Source organism: Uranotaenia lowii, chromosome 2, assembly GCF_029784155.1.
Source record: "Uranotaenia lowii strain MFRU-FL chromosome 2, ASM2978415v1, whole genome shotgun sequence".
Lineage (NCBI taxonomy): Eukaryota > Metazoa > Arthropoda > Insecta > Diptera > Culicidae > Uranotaenia > Uranotaenia lowii.
Genome location: NC_073692.1, coordinates 426,832,571 through 426,850,227, shown reverse-complemented (window position 1 = coordinate 426,850,227; position 17,657 = coordinate 426,832,571). Strand labels below are relative to the sequence as shown.

Below are 17,657 nucleotides of genomic sequence, written 5' to 3'. Positions count from 1 at the left end.
TTGTAATTTTTGTAATTTATGTAATTTTTGTAATGTTTGTTATTTTTGTAATTTTTGTCATTTTTGTCATTTTATTTTTGTAATTTTTGTAATTTTTGTAACTTTTGTCATTTTTGTAATTTTTGTAATTATTGTAATTATTGTAATTTTTCGGCATTTTTGTAATTTTCGTAATTTTTGTCATTTTCGTAATTTTTGTAATTTTTTCAATTTTTGTAATTTTTGTAATTTTTATCATTTTTGTCATTTTTTGTTGTTACTGTCGTTTTTGTCGTTTTTGTCATTTTTGTCATTTTTGTCATTTTTGTCATTTTTGTCATTTTTGTCATTTTTGTAATTTTTTGTCATTTTTGTCATTTTTGTCATTTTTGTCATTTTTGTCATTTTTGTCATTTTTGTCATTTTTGTCATTTTTGTCATTTTTGTCATTTTTGTCATTTTTGTCATTTTTGTCATTTTTGTCATTTTTGTCATTTTTGTCATTTTTATCATTTTTGTCATTTTTGTCATTTTTGTCATTTTTGTCATTTTTGTCATTTTTGTCATTTTTGTCATTTTTGTCATTTTTGTCATTTTTGTCATTTTTGTCATTTTTGTCATTTTTGTCATTTTTGTCATTTTTGTCATTTTTGTCATTTTTGTCATTTTTGTCATTTTTGTCATTTTTGTCATTTTTGTCATTTTTGTCATTTTTGTCATTTTTGTCATTTTTGTCATTTTTGTCATTTTTGTCATTTTTGTCATTTTTGTCATTTTTGTCATTTTTGTCATTTTTGTCATTTTTGTCATTTTTGTCATTTTTGTCATTTTTGTCATTTTTGTCATTTTTGTCATTTTTGTCATTTTTGTCATTTTTGTCATTTTTGTCATTTTTGTCATTTTTGTCATTTTTGTCATTTTTGTCATTTTTGTCATTTTTGTCATTTTTGTCATTTTATTTTTGTAATTTTTGTTATTTTTGTAATTTTTGTAATTTTTGTAATTTTTGTCATTTTTGTAATTTTTGTAATTTTTGTAATTTATGTAATTTTTGTATTTTTTGTAATTTTTGTAATTTTTGTAAGTTTTAAAATTTTTGTGATTTTGGTAATTTTTGTAATTTTTGTAATTTTTGTAATTTTTGTAATTTTTGTAATTTTTGTAATTTTTGTAATTTTTGTAATTTTTGTAATTTTTGTAATTTTTGTAATTTTTGTAATTTTTGTAATTTTTTGTAATTTTTGTAATTTTGTAATTTTTGTAATTTATGTAATGTCTGTAATTTTTGTAATTTTTGTCATTTTTGTCATTTTTGTCATTTTATTTTTGTAATTTTTGTCATTTTTGTAATTTTTGTAATTTTTATCATTTTTGTCATTTTTGTTATTTTTTGTCATTATTGTCATTTCTGTCATTTTTGTCATTTTTGTCATTTTTGTCATTTTTGTCATTTTTGTCATTTTTGTCATTTTTGTAATTTTTATAATTTTTGTAATTTTTGTAATTTTTGTAATTTTTGTAATTTTTTGTAATTTTTGTAATTTTTATTTTTTGTAATTTATGTAATTTTTGTAATGTTTGTAATTTTTGTAATTTTTGTCATTTTTTTCATTTTTGTAATTTTATGTAATTTATGTAATTTTGTCATTTTTGTAATTTTTCGTCATTTTTGTCATTTTTGTAATTTTTGTCATTTTTGTCATTTTTATAATTTTTGTAATTTTTGTAAGTTTTGTAATTTTTGTGATTTTGGTAATTTTTGTAATTTTTGTAATTTTTGTAATTTTTGTAATTTTTGTAATTTTTGTAATTTTTGTAATTTTTGTAATTTTTGTAATTTTTGTAATTTTTTGTAATTTTCTAATTTTTGTAATTTATGTAATTTTTGTAATGTTTGTAATTTTTGTAATTTTTGTAATTTTTGTAATTTTTGTAATTTTTGTAATTTTTGTAATTTTTGTAATTTTTGTAATTATTTGTAATTTTTGTAATTTTGTAATTTTTGTAATTTATGTAATTTTTGTAATGTTTGTAATTTTTGTAATTTTTGTCATTTTTTTCATTTTTGTAATTTTATGTAATTTATGTAATTTTGTCATTTTTGTAATTTTTCGTCATTTTTGTCATTTTTGTAATTTTTGTCATTTTTGTCATTTTTATAATTTTTGTAATTTTTGTAAGTTTTGTAATTTTTGTGATTTTGGTAATTTTTGTAATTTTTGTAATTTTTGTAATTTTTGTAATTTTTGTAATTTTTGTAATTTTTGTAATTTTTGTAATTTTGTAATTTTTGTAATTTATGTAATTTTTGTAATATTTGTAATTTTTGTAATTTTTGTCATTTTTTTCATTTTTGTAATTTTATGTAATTTATGTAATTTTGTCATTTTTGTAATTTTTCGTCATTTTTGTGATTTTTGTAATTTTTGTAATTTTTGTAATTTATGTAATTTTTGTAATTTTTGTAATTTTTGTAATTTTTGTAATTTTTGTAATTTTTGTAATTTTTGTAATTTTTGTAATTTTTGTAAGTTTTGTAATTTTTGTGATTTTAGTAATTTTTGTAATTTTTGTCATTTTTGTCATTTTTGTCATTTTTGTAATTTTTGTAATTTTTGTAATTTTTGTAATTTTTGTAATTTTTGTAATTTTTGTAATTTTTGTAATTTTTGTAATTTTTTGTAATTTTTGTAATTTTGTAATTTTTGTAATTTTTGTAATGTTTGTTATTTTTGTAATTTTTGTCATTTTTGTCATTTTATTTTTGTAATTTTTGTAATTTTTGTAACTTTTGTCATTTTTGTCATTTTTGTAATTATTGTAATTATTGTAATTTTTCGGCATTTTTGTAATTTTCGTAATTTTTGTCATTTTCGTAATTTTTGTAATTTTTCAATTTTTGTAATTTTTGTAATTTTTATCATTTTTGTCATTTTTTGTTGTTACTGTCGTTTTTGTCATTTTTGTCATTTTTGTCATTTTTGTCATTTTTGTCATTTTTGTCATTTTTGTCATTTTTGTCATTTTTGTCATTTTTGTCATTTTTGTCATTTTTGTCATTTTTGTCATTTTTGTCATTTTTGTCATTTTTGTCATTTTTGTCATTTTTGTCATTTTTGTCATTTTTGTCATTTTTGTCATTTTTGTCATTTTTGTCATTTTTGTCATTTTTGTCATTTTTGTCATTTTTGTCATTTTTGTCATTTTTGTCATTTTTGTCATTTTTGTCATTTTTGTCATTTTTGTCATTTTTGTCATTTTTGTCATTTTTGTCATTTTTGTCATTTTTGTCATTTTTGTCATTTTTGTCATTTTTGTCATTTTTGTCATTTTTGTCATTTTTGTCATTTTTGTCATTTTTGTCATTTGTCATTTTTGTCATTTTTGTCATTTTTGTCATTTTTGTCATTTTTGTCATTTTTGTCATTTTTGTCATTTTTGTCATTTTTGTCATTTTTGTCATTTTTGTCATTTTTGTCATTTTTGTCATTTTTGTCATTTTTGTCATTTTTGTCATTTTTGTCATTTTTGTCATTTTTGTCATTTTTGTCATTTTTGTCATTTTTGTCATTTTTGTCATTTTTGTCATTTTTGTCATTTTTGTCATTTTTGTCATTTTTGTCATTTTTGTCATTTTTGTCATTTTTGTCATTTTTGTCATTTTTGTCATTTTTGTCATTTTTGTCATTTTTGTCATTTTTGTCATTTTTGTCATTTTTGTCATTTTTGTCATTTTTGTCATTTTTGTCATTTTTGTCATTTTTGTCATTTTTGTCATTTTTGTCATTTTTGTCATTTTTGTCATTTTTGTCATTTTTGTCAATTTTGTCATTTTTGTAATTTTTGTCATTTTTGTCATTTTTGTCATTTTTGTCATTTTTGTCATTTTTGTCATTTTTGTCATTTTTGTCATTTTTGTCATTTTTGTCATTTTTGTCATTCTTGTCATTTTTGTCATTTTTGTCATTTTTGTCATTTTTGTCATTTTTGTCATTTTTGTCATTTTTGTCATTTTTGTCCTTTTTGTCATTTTTGACATTTTTGTCATTTTTGTCATTTTTGTCATTTTTGTCATTTTTGTCATTTTTGTCATTTTTGTCATTTTTGTCATTTTTGTCCTTTTTGTCATTTTTGACATTTTTGTCATTTTTGTCATTTTTGTCATTTTTGTCATTTTTGTCATTTTTGTCATTTTTGTCATTTTTGTCATTTTTGTCATTTTTGTCATTTTTGTCATTTTTGTCATTTTTGTCATTTTTGTCATTTTTGTCATTTTTGTCATTTTTGTCATTTTTGTCATTTTTGTCATTTTTGTCATTTTTGTCATTTTTGTCATTTTTGTCATTTTTGTCATTTTTGTCATTTTTGTCATTTTTGTCATTTTTGTCATTTTTGTCATTTTTGTCATTTTTGTCATTTTTGTCATTTTTGTCATTTTTGTCATTTTTGTCATTTTTGTCATTTTTGTCATTTTTGTCATTTTTGTCATTTTTGTCATTTTTGTCATTTTTGTCATTTTTGTCATTTTTGTCATTTTTGTCATTTTTGTCATTTTTGTCATTTTTGTCATTTTTGTCATTTTTGTCATTTTTGTCATTTTTGTCATTTTTGTCATTTTTGTCATTTTTGTCATTTTTGTCATTTTTGTCATTTTTGTCATTTTTGTCATTTTTGTCATTTTTGTCATTTTTGTCATTTTTGTCATTTTTGTCATTTTTGTCATTTTTGTCATTTTTGTCATTTTTGTCATTTTTGTCATTTTTGTCATTTTTGTCATTTTTGTCATTTTTGTCATTTTTGTCATTTTTGTCATTTTTGTCATTTTTGTCATTTTTGTCATTTTTGTCATTTTTTTAAATTGTATAACTTATATAATGTTCTTAATTTTTATAATTTGTATAATTTTTTTTTATTTTTGTAATTTTTGTAATTTTTGCAATTTTTGTTATTTTTGTATTTTTTTTTAAATTTTTATAGTTTTTGCAACTTTTGTAATTTATAAGATGTTTGTAATTTTTTTTATTTATGAAATTATTTTAATTTTTGTAATTTTTGTTATTTTTTAATTTTGTCATTTTTGTCATTTTTTTATTGTCATTTTGTTCATTTTTTAATATTTGTGACTTTTATCATTTTTATCATTTTTATCATTTTTGTAATTTTACTGAATAGACTATGTAAATTTTTTAGCTAACTTCCAACTGTCTTGAAACAAAGGGTCCAATTCCTGAGAACCACAGCATATTCGTGACAATGATCTTAAAAACATTGCAAGTGTCAATGTATCGTTCTGAAAATTTTACGCTTAACATCCTTCGAACATTGATGCAACACTGTACATATGTATAGAAAACATCTATTTCCGGCTCATGCGCGTTGAAGTTTTTCAACTTTGTACCGCTGAAAATAAAGCACAAGACGAAAAGGAGTCCATTGTACAAATAATAATTGTTGATGAACTCTTGTGAGCTTGATTAGTTATTTTCGTGGATAAACAATAATCATCTTCATCAGCTTTCAATAACGGAAATTGCGTGCTGTCGAAATAGTTAAACTTCATCTAAATTCAAAGGAATTGAGAAAAAAACACAATAAATCAATCGGTTCCGGCATGTTCGTGTTAAATTTTATCAGTGAAGTTGAATAATGAAATTAGTAAAATATCTCGAAATACTTCTGCTCATTTCATAGTAACGTGCTTTAAAAGTTTATCACATTGATTAAAAATATCAATCAGAAAAGTTCTTACTCTGTAAGATAGATACCCGACTTCATTTGGGCATTGTTTAGAAGAATATCATGAGAAGTGCGAAAAAAAAGTTTCATAAGACTTTAGCCATTCTGCTGGGAGCAATCAATGCAAATGTTTTGATGAAAGTAATCATCATCTTCCTGGTGTCGAGTGAAAAAGTACGAGCCCTGAAATGTGTCTGCAATCCCAACGAGTGCGAGGATGTTAAGTCGGAGGATTGCCCGGGAAAAGGATACATAGTGTGGGATCCATGCAGGTAATTGAATCTCGGAAAATTTTATCTGGAAAATTCCTGCAGCAATTTGGTCGAATACACTGATCATACCCTATACAAACAGCTATATTTATTAATGATTTCATTTTATTTTATTATTATTTTATCACATTATTATATTATCATATGATCTTTTTATTTTCAGTATATTTGGGTGTTCAAAAGATTAAGTTTTGATACTGTTTTTTGTCAAATTGTCAAAATCTATGAAGACATTTTTTTAGTATAAGTTGAAATGGTCTTAACAAAAATGCACTTTGAGATAAAAATTTTATTTTTCTTATTCAATTTCAGATGCTGTAAAGTTTGTGCCCGAGCTTTTGGTGAAGCTTGCGGGGGTCCGGGAGACTTTTCCGGCACTTGCGAACCACAGCTTAGCTGTGTTTCTAAAATTCCCGTGGGAGGGTCAGGCATTTGTTTAGGTAAAGTTTAAAATTTTGTAAACTGCAAAAAAAATCTAAAAATTATTTGTTTTTTATTTCAGATATTCCGGTTTACCTCCACTTGTCAGGTAGCTATCAGAACTGTTCGGAAACCGTTATTGTCGAATCGGGATGCGAAATTATCAATAGGAAGTGCAAATGTTGGGATCGAATGGAGCTTTGCAAAACTAAATCGATCACCAAGTGGGATTTCCGGAATGTGGAGGTATGCGCTTCGAGATAAGATTTTTTCGGTGATTGATGTCATAATAAAAACGACTTTCAGGAATGTCAGCTGAACCTCGCTAATCTCTTCAAATATGAACTAGATCTGGATGATGATTACATCTTGACTACACGAAAAAACAGTGGTAAGTCTAAATAAAGAAACGCTCAACAAAAATGTGCTCTCCTTTATCTATCCAACTGTTAACAGAACTGGTTCCACTCTTAAAGTCGTCTCATATGCAAAGTTGTAAATTTGTTAGTTCGAGTAAGTGATGTCACAAAATTTTCACGCAAATTTATGTTCCAGTGGTAAAGAATGAGTAAAAATTAAAAAAATAATTAAAAGTCAAACTGAACTGTCTCACCCATTAAACTCCGACTGCAGTTTACATTTATGCACATGGTACAGTCAAGCGGTTATGGGCAGAGTAGATCCTCAGTTATCAGTGAACGGTTTGCAGATCGCATTCCAGTTGATTAAATCACCTCGTTTGCTGTACACCGATCCAGCACATGATAGAACATCGCCTTTAAGGTTGGAATTAGGAAATATATACGAATGCCGTTAGATTTATTTTAGTTCCTCAGAATATTTAACTTCATAACTGTTTTTCTTTTCTCCTTTTGCAGACAATAGCACCACGGATAAGCAGAACGAAATTGAAAATTCACAGGTAAGTGTATAATTGCAATCATAATTCAATTGAACTTTAAAACATGAATATTTAAAAAATAAATAATTTATGGCCATTCAGATTTCACTTAGATACATATCTAAGTATATTAGGGTTGCAGCCAAATGGGCCATATCGAATTTCGCAAACAGACCATATACATTTTGTAAACAGGTCCAAAAAATTGACCTGTGCAAAATTTCAGCTCAATCGGGCTTGATTTGGGGGTGTCTCAAAGCGCTCAAAGTTTCTTTTTTTAACCCCTAAAATCACCAAAAAAGGGGGACCAAAAGAAATCGGAAAAATATAAATTTCAATTTTGATGCCAGAGGACTTAAAAATGCATAAAACGTCAAAATCTGGTGTTACCTCGAAAATTTGTTTATCAAAAATCGGAATTAGATTTTTAAAAATCACGTAAGGAGGTACCAAAGGAAATCCGGAAAATTGAAATTTCAATTTCGATGCCAAATTCATAAAACGTCAAGATCTAGATTTATCTCGAAATTTTTTTTTTTATAAAAATCGACTTTCTGGGACTTTTTCGAAAAAGGGCCAATTTTCCGAAAAAGTTTCAGAAAGTCCTTTTTTGAATAAAATTTTTCTTCTATATAACACCAGATCTCGACGTTTCGTGCATTTTGAAGTCAATTGACATTAAATTAAAATTTCAATTTTTCCGATTGCCACCTTTTTGGTGATTTTTTAGGTTAAAAAAACCGAGACTTTGAGCTCTTTGAGGCATCCTGTAATTAGCTGAAATTTTGACCAGGCCAGTTTTTTAGGCCAATCTATAAAATGTCTATGGTCGGTTTTCAAAATTCGAACATGAATTTTTTCCCATAGATCCATTGCCACAAATGTAGATGTACATATCTAACGCAATAAACTAGCATAATTCTGAAACCTAGATCTTGATTCCAATTCAGGCTCTGAGGTTTGAATTCTGAATTCTGGATTCTCAATTCTTAATTCTTAGTTTTTAATTCCGAATTCTGAGTTTTGAGTTCTGAATTCTAAATTCTGAGTTTTGAATTCTGAATAATGAATTTTGAATTCTGAATTCTGAACTCTGAATTCTGAATTCTAAATTCTAAATTCTAAATTCTAAATTCTAAATTCTAAATTCTAAATTCTAAATTCTAAATTCTAAATTCTAAATTCTAAATTCTAAATTCTAAATTCTAAATTCTAAATTCTAAATTCTAAATTCTAAATTCTAAATTCTAAATTCTAAATTCTAAATTCTAAATTCTAAATTCTAAATTCTAAATTCTAAATTCTAAATTCTAAATTCTAAATTCTAAATTCTAAATTCTAAATTCTAAATTCTAAATTCTAAATTCTAAATTCTAAATTCTAAATTCTAAATTCTAAATTCTAAATTCTAAATTCTAAATTCTAAATTCTAAATTCTAAATTCTAAATTCTAAATTCTAAATTCTAAATTCTAAATTCTAAATTCTAAATTCTAAATTCTAAATTCTAAATTCTAAATTCTAAATTCTAAATTCTAAATTCTAAATTCTAAATTCTAAATTCTAAATTCTAAATTCTAAATTCTAAATTCTAAATTCTAAATTCTAAATTCTAAATTCTAAATTCTAAATTCTAAATTCTAAATTCTAAATTCTAAATTCTAAATTCTAAATTCTAAATTCTAAATTCTAAATTCTAAATTCTAAATTCTGAGTTCTGAATTCTAAATTCTGAATTCTGAATTCTGAATTCTGAATTCTGAATCCTGAATTCTGAATTCTGAATTCTGAATTCTGAATTCTTCCAGATTTCAGATTTCAGATTTCAGATTTCAGATTTCAGATTTCAGATTTCAGATTTCAGATTTCAGATTTCAGATTTCTGATTCCAGATTCCAGATTTCAGATTTCAGATTTCAGATTTCAGATTTCAGATTTCAGATTTCAGATTTCAGATTTCAGATTTCAGATTTCAGATTTCAGATTTCAGATTTCAGATTTTAGATTTTAGATTTCAGAATCTGAATTCTGAATTTCGAATCTGAACTAAATCTCTGTTCTGAATCGGTTACAGTGATCCGGAAAAGATATTGCTTTGAACAAGCTAAAATCAAATATCGGTCTTTCAACTGGTTTTTTGCATTTATTAAATAAAATTTTTAACAAGTAATAACATTTTTAATTATACGCAGGCTGTAATTGAAATAATGAAAAATGTTGCAAAATGCCAAGAAAAATCTTGAATTATAAAAACAAATAGTATTGTGTAACAGGCCTGGAGCGTGCATCGTAGAAAATCCTTAGCTGGTTGACTAATCCAAAGGAAGTGAGCCGGACGATTTGCTTCCTACTCGTGTCGTAAAAATTGGAATTTAGCAGGCGTACTCGCCTGATTCTAACTGAAAGGTTAGCTTAGGGTTACCATATCCCGCGACACCAAATAGAGTACATTGAGATCATTTATCCAAAAAGTTAGGAGAAACGTTAAATAGTAAAATCCCGCTTATTCGAACTTCAGTTTTCCGAGCTCCCGCGTTGTCCCAGTCATCAGGTTGACTCAAGATCTATATAATTATCAAGCTTTGCGCCCAGATGGTATGCAACAAGATGTACAGGCACATAGCTCGGTTCTTAAGTGGATTTAATTGTTTTATTTAATCGACGATTCTGGCAAGTTTAGATTTTAAACTTGCCAAACACGTCAATTGAAAGCGTAACAATATACCGCGATATAACACATTTTTACATGAATTTTGGATAAAAATGGTGACTCGGATAATGCGGAAGGAAGCTCGAATAACCAGAGCTCGGATAAGCGAAGTTCTACTAGATACATATTTCGTGCTACCTGAGATGGTACCAAGATATTTCAATTCAATCAAATACTGTGAATGCCTTGGAGGATGTGTGACCTACATAATAATCATACATTTTCTTATAGAATATTCTTGTACTATACCAAAAATTTTGACATATTGATAATTGTTTGCATACTCAAAGGCGCTTATCGCGCTCACTGTTTCAAACGACTAAAAATGTATGATCATTAAAACAAAATGTTAAAGTAATTTGTTTAAAGCCGTATTCCTTTCTAGTTTTTGCATCAGATGTAAAAAAAACTTCATAAAATGGAAGAAATACGTTGGTTTTTATTATCAAATGTTTTTCAACAAAAAAGAGTACATTCGGGAATATTTCACAAAAAGAAGAGTAGGTCCATTTCTCGATCGAAAAAGAGTTCATGTACTCTTAAAAGAGTACGTATGGTATCCCTAGGTTAGCTGGCATACTCGCCTGATTCAAATTGTAAAGTTAGCTGGCGTACTCGCCTGAGTGATTGGAACTTTAGCTGGCGTACTTTCGCTTGATTTCGACTATTTTAACTGGCGTACTCGCCTGATTCAAACTGAAAAGTTAGCTCGCGTACTCGCCTGATTTTTATTATTATAGCTGGGCTCGACTGATTCGTACAATAAAGTAAGCTGGCATGTTCACCTGATGTCTGGTGAAAGACTTTTGCTGGTGTACTCACCTGATTTAAGCTTTTGCTGGCGTACTCGCCTAATTTTTAATATTTTTGCTGGGACACTGACTTGATTCAAGATTAAAAGTTAGCTTGCCTGATTAATTAAGACTTTTGCTGGCATATTTACCCATTTATTAATGGCGTATTTACAGATTTTCCTTCATTCAGGGAAAAAATAAAACCAACCTTTCTCACCTGAAGATTAAGAACTAGTCATCTGACAGACAATTTTTTGTACCTGATTCTCTTTTTCAGTTGTCTTGTTTTTGTCTTATCAAAGGAATACTGAAATTTTCGGAACACTTCTTGAAATTGGACAACATTTTGTAAATGTCTTCAAACTTGACTTTTTCTTCAGTTCTGCGTTCGAAACTTATTTGTTATTGTGTTTTTGACTGCTCATTTAAAAGCTAGGATAACCGTAGGATAAAAATAGAAAATCGCAAAAAAACTGCTTTTCATAGCCAATAAGTTTGTTGACTTATTGAACCTTGACGAAAACATTCCATGAAATTTGTGAAAGCTCTAGGCAGCAAGACCTGCCATTTTAAACAAATTTTCATTGAATTTAGATTTTTTATTTTGAAATGTTTTCATGAAAGACTCAGCTTCTTCTCATGTTACCAAAAAATGAAGCTTAAGAATAGACAAAACTATTAATTGAAGGAAAACTTAATTTCAATCTTATTTTAATTTTCTGGATGATTTAATATGCAAAATATCTTCTTCCACACAATTTTCTATACAAAATTTAAACGCTTTGCGCTTATTACGGAAGCCCGTATTGGACAAATGGATAGGAACCCTATCACATCGTCAACTTTGAAGAAAAAAAAAAATGAAAATGGAAATAGTAGGAGGGCCTAGAGGAATGTGTGAAGGTAAAATTTCATTTGTATTTTGAAGCTCAAACTATTTAGCAATTATATTTAAATATTTTCGCCCCTGAATGTAGGCAGCATTATAGTTCATTTTACGATTATGAATATTTTTAAAATAAATCGTTAAAAATCAAGCTAAAAATGATAAACTAGCATTTGTAAATATTATAAAGGTATTTTGCATCTTTTATGATCAAGAAAACTCGTTAAAACCTGCAGAATAGAGACTGATAAATGTCACCCCAAAGCATCAAATTCTGAACAGAGACGAAAACGATTTTTAAATCAAATTTAAAGAGGTCTAATAAATTTCTGCAGCCATGTTTTACGTTCATTGGAGTCCAGTACTGGTTTTAAAAATATAAAACATGCCACATTTCCCGTAACAGAAAAAATAATCGAAATATATTGAAAAAAGTGATTAATATTATCCCAGATTACGGTTAGCTTCAACGGACTGTTCTTGGATATGAGACATTTTGCAGCAAGCTGTTGGAAAATTTGAATTCTGGGAATACCTAACGAGTCTATAGTAAACAAAGAGACGAAATGTCACGATTGGAATTTTCGATTTTCTGCCAGTGACATTCCAATCGAGCAAAACCAGGCAGTCTTAAAGGCAGCCTTACAGCAGAGTTGCAAGCTTATTTTTTCAAAAGGGATCAGACTGCGCCTCCTTGTATATAGTCTCTTTAGGAAAACCTTTATGAGTTATTGAAATTTTTCAAATTGTTTCGTTAAAATATAAGAGCAAGTTCACTGGTTGAGATGGAGTTGGAAATTTCGATGGTTTACAACACATCACAACACATTTGCCGTACACCGGTGTTAGGAAAATCTGATATTCGAACAGTTTCGCGCTGCAAAATTTGTATCGTATAACACTTCTTGGCTGAGGGTGATAGAAAAACACGATATTTTGCAACACCGAACCGAGTGATAGAGTTGGCGTTGCAATACAGTATTCGTGCATGAAACGCTTAGGTGCTGCCATCTATCTTATGTTAAAAACCTCAGTTGAGGGGAAAATAAAGGAAATTGAGCAATTTCAGGATTTAAACATAAAGTGATATTTTCTTTTTTTTTAAATCTTTTATCACTTAAATTGATACGAATTGCAATGAAGTTAATCAACCCTTTAAAACTTACAGCCAATTTTTTTCATGCCCTTGCCAATCGAATACATTTTGAGGCGCAGAGATGCCAGATAGCTGGGTGAATAAATAAATTCTGTTTGTATGTTTTGTTTGAGCGGTTTTCTGGAGTAGGAAATTGTTTCGCTTTTTTATTTGAAAAAGATATTCCGTCGGAATGTCCGGTAACAAGTTCGGAACGCCGTCTTTAATGAATCCATCATCTTTAGAAAACGGAACCCTCGCTGTTGATTCGACAAGTGTCAATCATATCAAACGTTCAAAAACTTTATCAACTCGTGTAATCAAATGCCCTCCAATAAAAACTCCTAATTCTGCAGAATACAGTTTAATATTGGGATGCATTATAACTTAAACAATACTTATTCATACATCTAAATTATAAAATTTTCATATTGGCACTACTATTTCAAGTTCATGATCAAGTAAAATGAATTTGATTTCAAACGGTGAATTCAAAATACAAAAAGTCAGTAAAATTACTGAAAAGCAAATTCTCTTGGCATCGCTGGTTGCTTTCAATTTCATACCTTCGTATTCTATCACACCGCACAATGGGGAAAAAAGTGTACAAACCGCGAAGAAATTCAATATCTTTCGTGCTACATGACCCAAATCTATGGAAATATACTTTCCTTATGTGAAAATTTCCGGAGAATCGATTGGACATAGTTTCAAACGCCGCACAAGCTAACGAACGGAGATATAGTGCCTTTTTAACCCCTAATTCCCCTATATTTTGTAAACATTCCAGAAAAACACTGATTCGAACCAGAGAATTTTGAACGAAAACAGACCTATCGTGTGTAATTTTTTCTGAGGAATCGAATGAAGGCTGTTCTGGCCTCCGCGCGCTTCAGAAAATGGAGTTATGGCTGTTTTTACCCTCAATTCCCCTATATTTTTCAATTATTTCAGAAAAAAGCAAATTCGAACTTGAAAATTTTGAACCAAATGGGTTGTATTTTGTGTGATTTTTTTCGAGAAATCGAATGAATGCTGTTTGAGCCCCCGCACGCTTTGGAAAATGGAGCTATGGCTGTTTTACCCTAAATTCCCCTCAATTTTTCAAATTGTTAAGAAAAAGCATGTTCGGACTTGAAAATTTGTAATCTTTTGGGACGTATCTTGTGTAATTTTTTCCGAGGAATCCAATAAAGGCTGTTTGAGCCACCGCACGCTTCGGAAAATGAAATTATGGCTGTTTTTACCCTCAATTCCCCTACAGTTTTCAATAATTTAAGAAAAAAGCATGTTCGGACTTGAAAAATTTGAACCAAATGGAATGAATCCTATGTGATTTTTTCCGAGGAATCCAACGAAGCCTATTTGAGCCACCGCACGGATAAGGAACAGGAGTTATGGCTGTTTTACCCTCAATTGCCCAACATTTTTGAAATAGCTCAAAAAAAGCATGTTGAAACCAGATAATTATGAACCAAAAGTAAAGTATTTTGTGGATTTTTTTCCAAGGAATCCAATAAAGGCTGTTTGAGCTGCCGCACGCTTCGGAAAATGAAGTTATGGCTGTTTTACCTTCAATTCCCCTACATTTTTCAAATTGTTAAGAAAACGCATGTTCGGACTTGAAAATTTTGAATCTTTTGGGACGTATCTTGTGTGATTTTTTTCGAGGAATCCAATGAAGCCTGTTTGAGCCACCGCACGCTTTGGAAAATAGAGTTATGGCTGTTTTTACCCTCAATTCCCCTACAGTTTTCAATGGTTTAAGAAAAAATCATGTTCGGACTTGAAAATTTTGAACCAAATGGGTTGTATCTCATGTATTTTTTTTCCAAGGAATCCAACGAAGCCTATTTGAGCCACCGCACGGATTGGAAACAGAAGTTATGGCTGTTTTACCCTCAATTTCCCTACATTTTTCAAAAAGCTCAGAAAAAGCATGTTCGGACTCGAAAATTTTGAACCAAATGGAACGTATCATGTGTGATTTTTTTCAAGGAATGCAACGAAGCCTATTTCACACACCGCACACATCGGAAACAGAAGTTATGGCTGTTTTACCCTCAATTCCCTTTCATTTTTTCAAAAAGTTCAGAAAAACCATGATCGGACTTGAAAATTTTGAACTAAACGAGACTTATCTTATGCAATTTTTTCCGAGGAATCCAATGAAGCCTGTTTGAGCCACTGCACGCTTTGAAATAGTGAGTTATGGCTGTTTTTACCCTCGATTACCCTACATTTTTCAATGATTTCAGAAAAATGTAGGGGAATTGAGGATAAAAACAGCCATAACTCACTATTTAAAAGCGTGCGGTGGCTAAAACAGGCTTCATTGGATTCCTCGGAAAAAATTATATAAGATAAGTCTCATTTAGCTCAAAATTTTCAAGTCCGATCATGATTTTTCTGAACTTTTTGAAAAAATGAAAGGGAATTGAGGGTAAAACAACCATAACTTCTGTTTCCGATGTGTGCGGTGTGTCAAATAGGCTTCGTTGCATTTCCCGAAAAAAATCACACATGATACGTTCCATTTGGTTCAAAATTTTCAAGTCCGAACGTGCTTTTTCTGAGCTATTTGAAAAATGTAGGGAAATTGTGGGTAAAACAGCCATAACTTCTGTTTCCAATCCGTACGGTGGTTCAAATAGGCTTCGTTGGATTCCTTGGAAAAAAATACATGAGATACAACCCGTTTGGTTCAAAATGTTGAAGTCCGAACATGATTTTTTCTTAAACCATTGAAAACTGTAGGGGAATTGAGGGTAAAAACAGCCATAACTCCATTTTACAAAGCGTGCGGTGGCTCAAACAGGCTCCATTGGATTCCTCGGAAAAAATCACACACGATACGTCCCAAAAGATTCAAAACTTTCAAGTCCGAACATGCGTTTTCTTAACAATTTGAAAAATGTAGGGGAATTGAAGGTAAAACAGCCATAACTTCATTTTCTGAAGCGTGCGGGGGCTCAAACAGCCTTCATTCGATTCCTCGGAAAAAAACTCCACTAAATACTTTACTTTTGGTTCATAATTATCTGGTCTCAACATGCTTTTTTTGAGCTATTTCAAAAATGTTGGGCAATTGAGGGTAAAACAGCCATAACTCCTGTTCCTTATCCGTGCGGTGGCTCAAATAGGCTTCGTTGGATTCCTCGGAAAAAATCACATAGGATTCATTCCATTTAGTTCAAATTTTTCAAGTCCGAACATGCTTTTTTCTTAAATTATTGAAAAATGTAGGGGAATTGGGGGTAAAAACAGCCATAATTTTATTTTCCGAAGCGTGCGGTGGTTCAAACAGCCTTTATTGGATTTCTCGGAAAAAATTACACAAGATACGTCCCAAAAGATTACAAATTTTCAAGTCCGAACATGCTTTTTCTGAACAATTTGAAAAATTGAGGGGAATTTAGGGTAAAACATCCATAACTCCATTTTCCAAAGCGTGCGGGGGCTCAAACAGCATTCATTCTATTTCTCGGAAAAAATCACACAAAATACGACCCATTTGGTTCAAAATTTTCAAGTTCGAATTTGCTTTTTTCTGAAATAATTGAAAAATATAGGGGAATTGAGGGTAAAAACAGCCATAACTCCATTTTCTGAAGCGTGCGGAGGCCAGAACAGCCTTCATTCGATTCCTCAGAAAAAATTACACACGATAGGTCTGTTTTCGTTCAAAATTCTCTGGTTCGAATCAGTGTTTTTCTGGAATGTTTACAAAATATAGGGGAATTAGGGGTTAAAAAGGCACTATATCTCCGTTCGTAAGCTTGTGCGGCGTTTGAAACTATGTCCAATCGATTCTCCGGAAATTTTCACATAAGGAAAGTATATTTCCATAGATTTGGGTCATGTAGCACGAAAGATATTGAATTTCTTCGCGGTTTGTACACTTTTTTCCCCATTGTGCACCGGTGGACGGCCAACCTTTTTGGTCTATATTTCACGATAGAAAAATTCCCATCTGTGCTACAGACGTCAAAATTCCTACCACTTTTTCCCAACACCATTGGACTTGCTCTAAGAAAAAAGAAAATAAAAACTTGTTTTCAGAGAAATGATGAAAATTGAACAATTTTAGTAAGTTTTCCAGCCAAAAATATTGAAAACACATTTTTGTCATGTTTGTGGGAATTGGACCACTGTGCACCGTCCGCGTTTACCCTGTGAAAGATCGCTCACGCTTTCCAGGCGAAATCTGTACCTCGATGCCAGACTTCGGAAGTATTTACGTGCCCCTGCACCGATCTTTTGGATGTAACCTGGATTCACCGACGGTAGATTGTACGCCCCTCGACTGTGCCAGATATTGATTGACGATATCAGGTTCTTAGGCGGGATCCATTAATTACGTAACACAAAAAATTGACTTTTTTTTACCCCATCCCCCCGGGATGTCACAAATCGTAACGCTGCGACGTACCCCCCTATAGAACTTTTATTTTCATCATTCTGTGAAATACATACAACAAAATTAACTGAATTAATATCTGTCCAGATCGCTTCTTAGAACTCAATAACGACAACTCTCTGTTAAAACTTATTGATTGTCTTATTCCTAGTTTCTCTGTGCTTGTTAGCTGATGATCTTCGTTTAATTTATTAACTTGTTATGTGAAATATACTTCACTTAGTAATATTCGTCGAAACTATTAAATTTTGCATGTTAAAATCTTGGGGTCTAATATACGGGTTTTCAACGGTTATTTCATGGATATTCAACGCAGATCAAAAGTCTTTCTCAGAATCTTTATGAAAGGAAAAGATACCAACCAGAAGGATTTTAGTAAGCATCGATCGTTCGAAGATGTATTTG

General features: G+C 29.4%; 2 protein-coding genes across 4 annotated transcripts in view; one reads left to right on the top strand and one right to left on the bottom strand.

Annotated features, from left to right (window-relative positions):
• The window catches only part of LOC129742315 (40S ribosomal protein S12), a 244,334-nt gene that overhangs the window by 12,490 nt on the left and 214,187 nt on the right, over positions 1–17,657 (bottom strand). The window lies entirely within an intron of this gene.
• Positions 5,385–17,657, top strand: part of LOC129742312 (cysteine-rich motor neuron 1 protein-like) — a 34,907-nt gene continuing 22,634 nt past the window's right edge. For 2 of the 3 annotated variants that reach the window (XR_008736525.1, XM_055734203.1), the window contains exons 1-5: positions 5,385–5,987; positions 6,300–6,427; positions 6,490–6,653; positions 6,714–6,798; positions 7,286–7,329. Coding sequence is in view for 1 of the 3 variants with exons in the window: in XM_055734203.1 (XP_055590178.1) it covers positions 5,779–5,987; positions 6,300–6,427; positions 6,490–6,653; positions 6,714–6,798; positions 7,286–7,329 (630 nt within the window). In the remaining 2 variants the exon portion in view is untranslated. Of the gene's footprint in view, positions 5,988–6,299; positions 6,428–6,489; positions 6,654–6,713; positions 6,799–7,154; positions 7,191–7,285; positions 7,330–17,657 lie in introns of those variants that run through there. The other variant, XM_055734198.1, reaches the window with a different exon arrangement.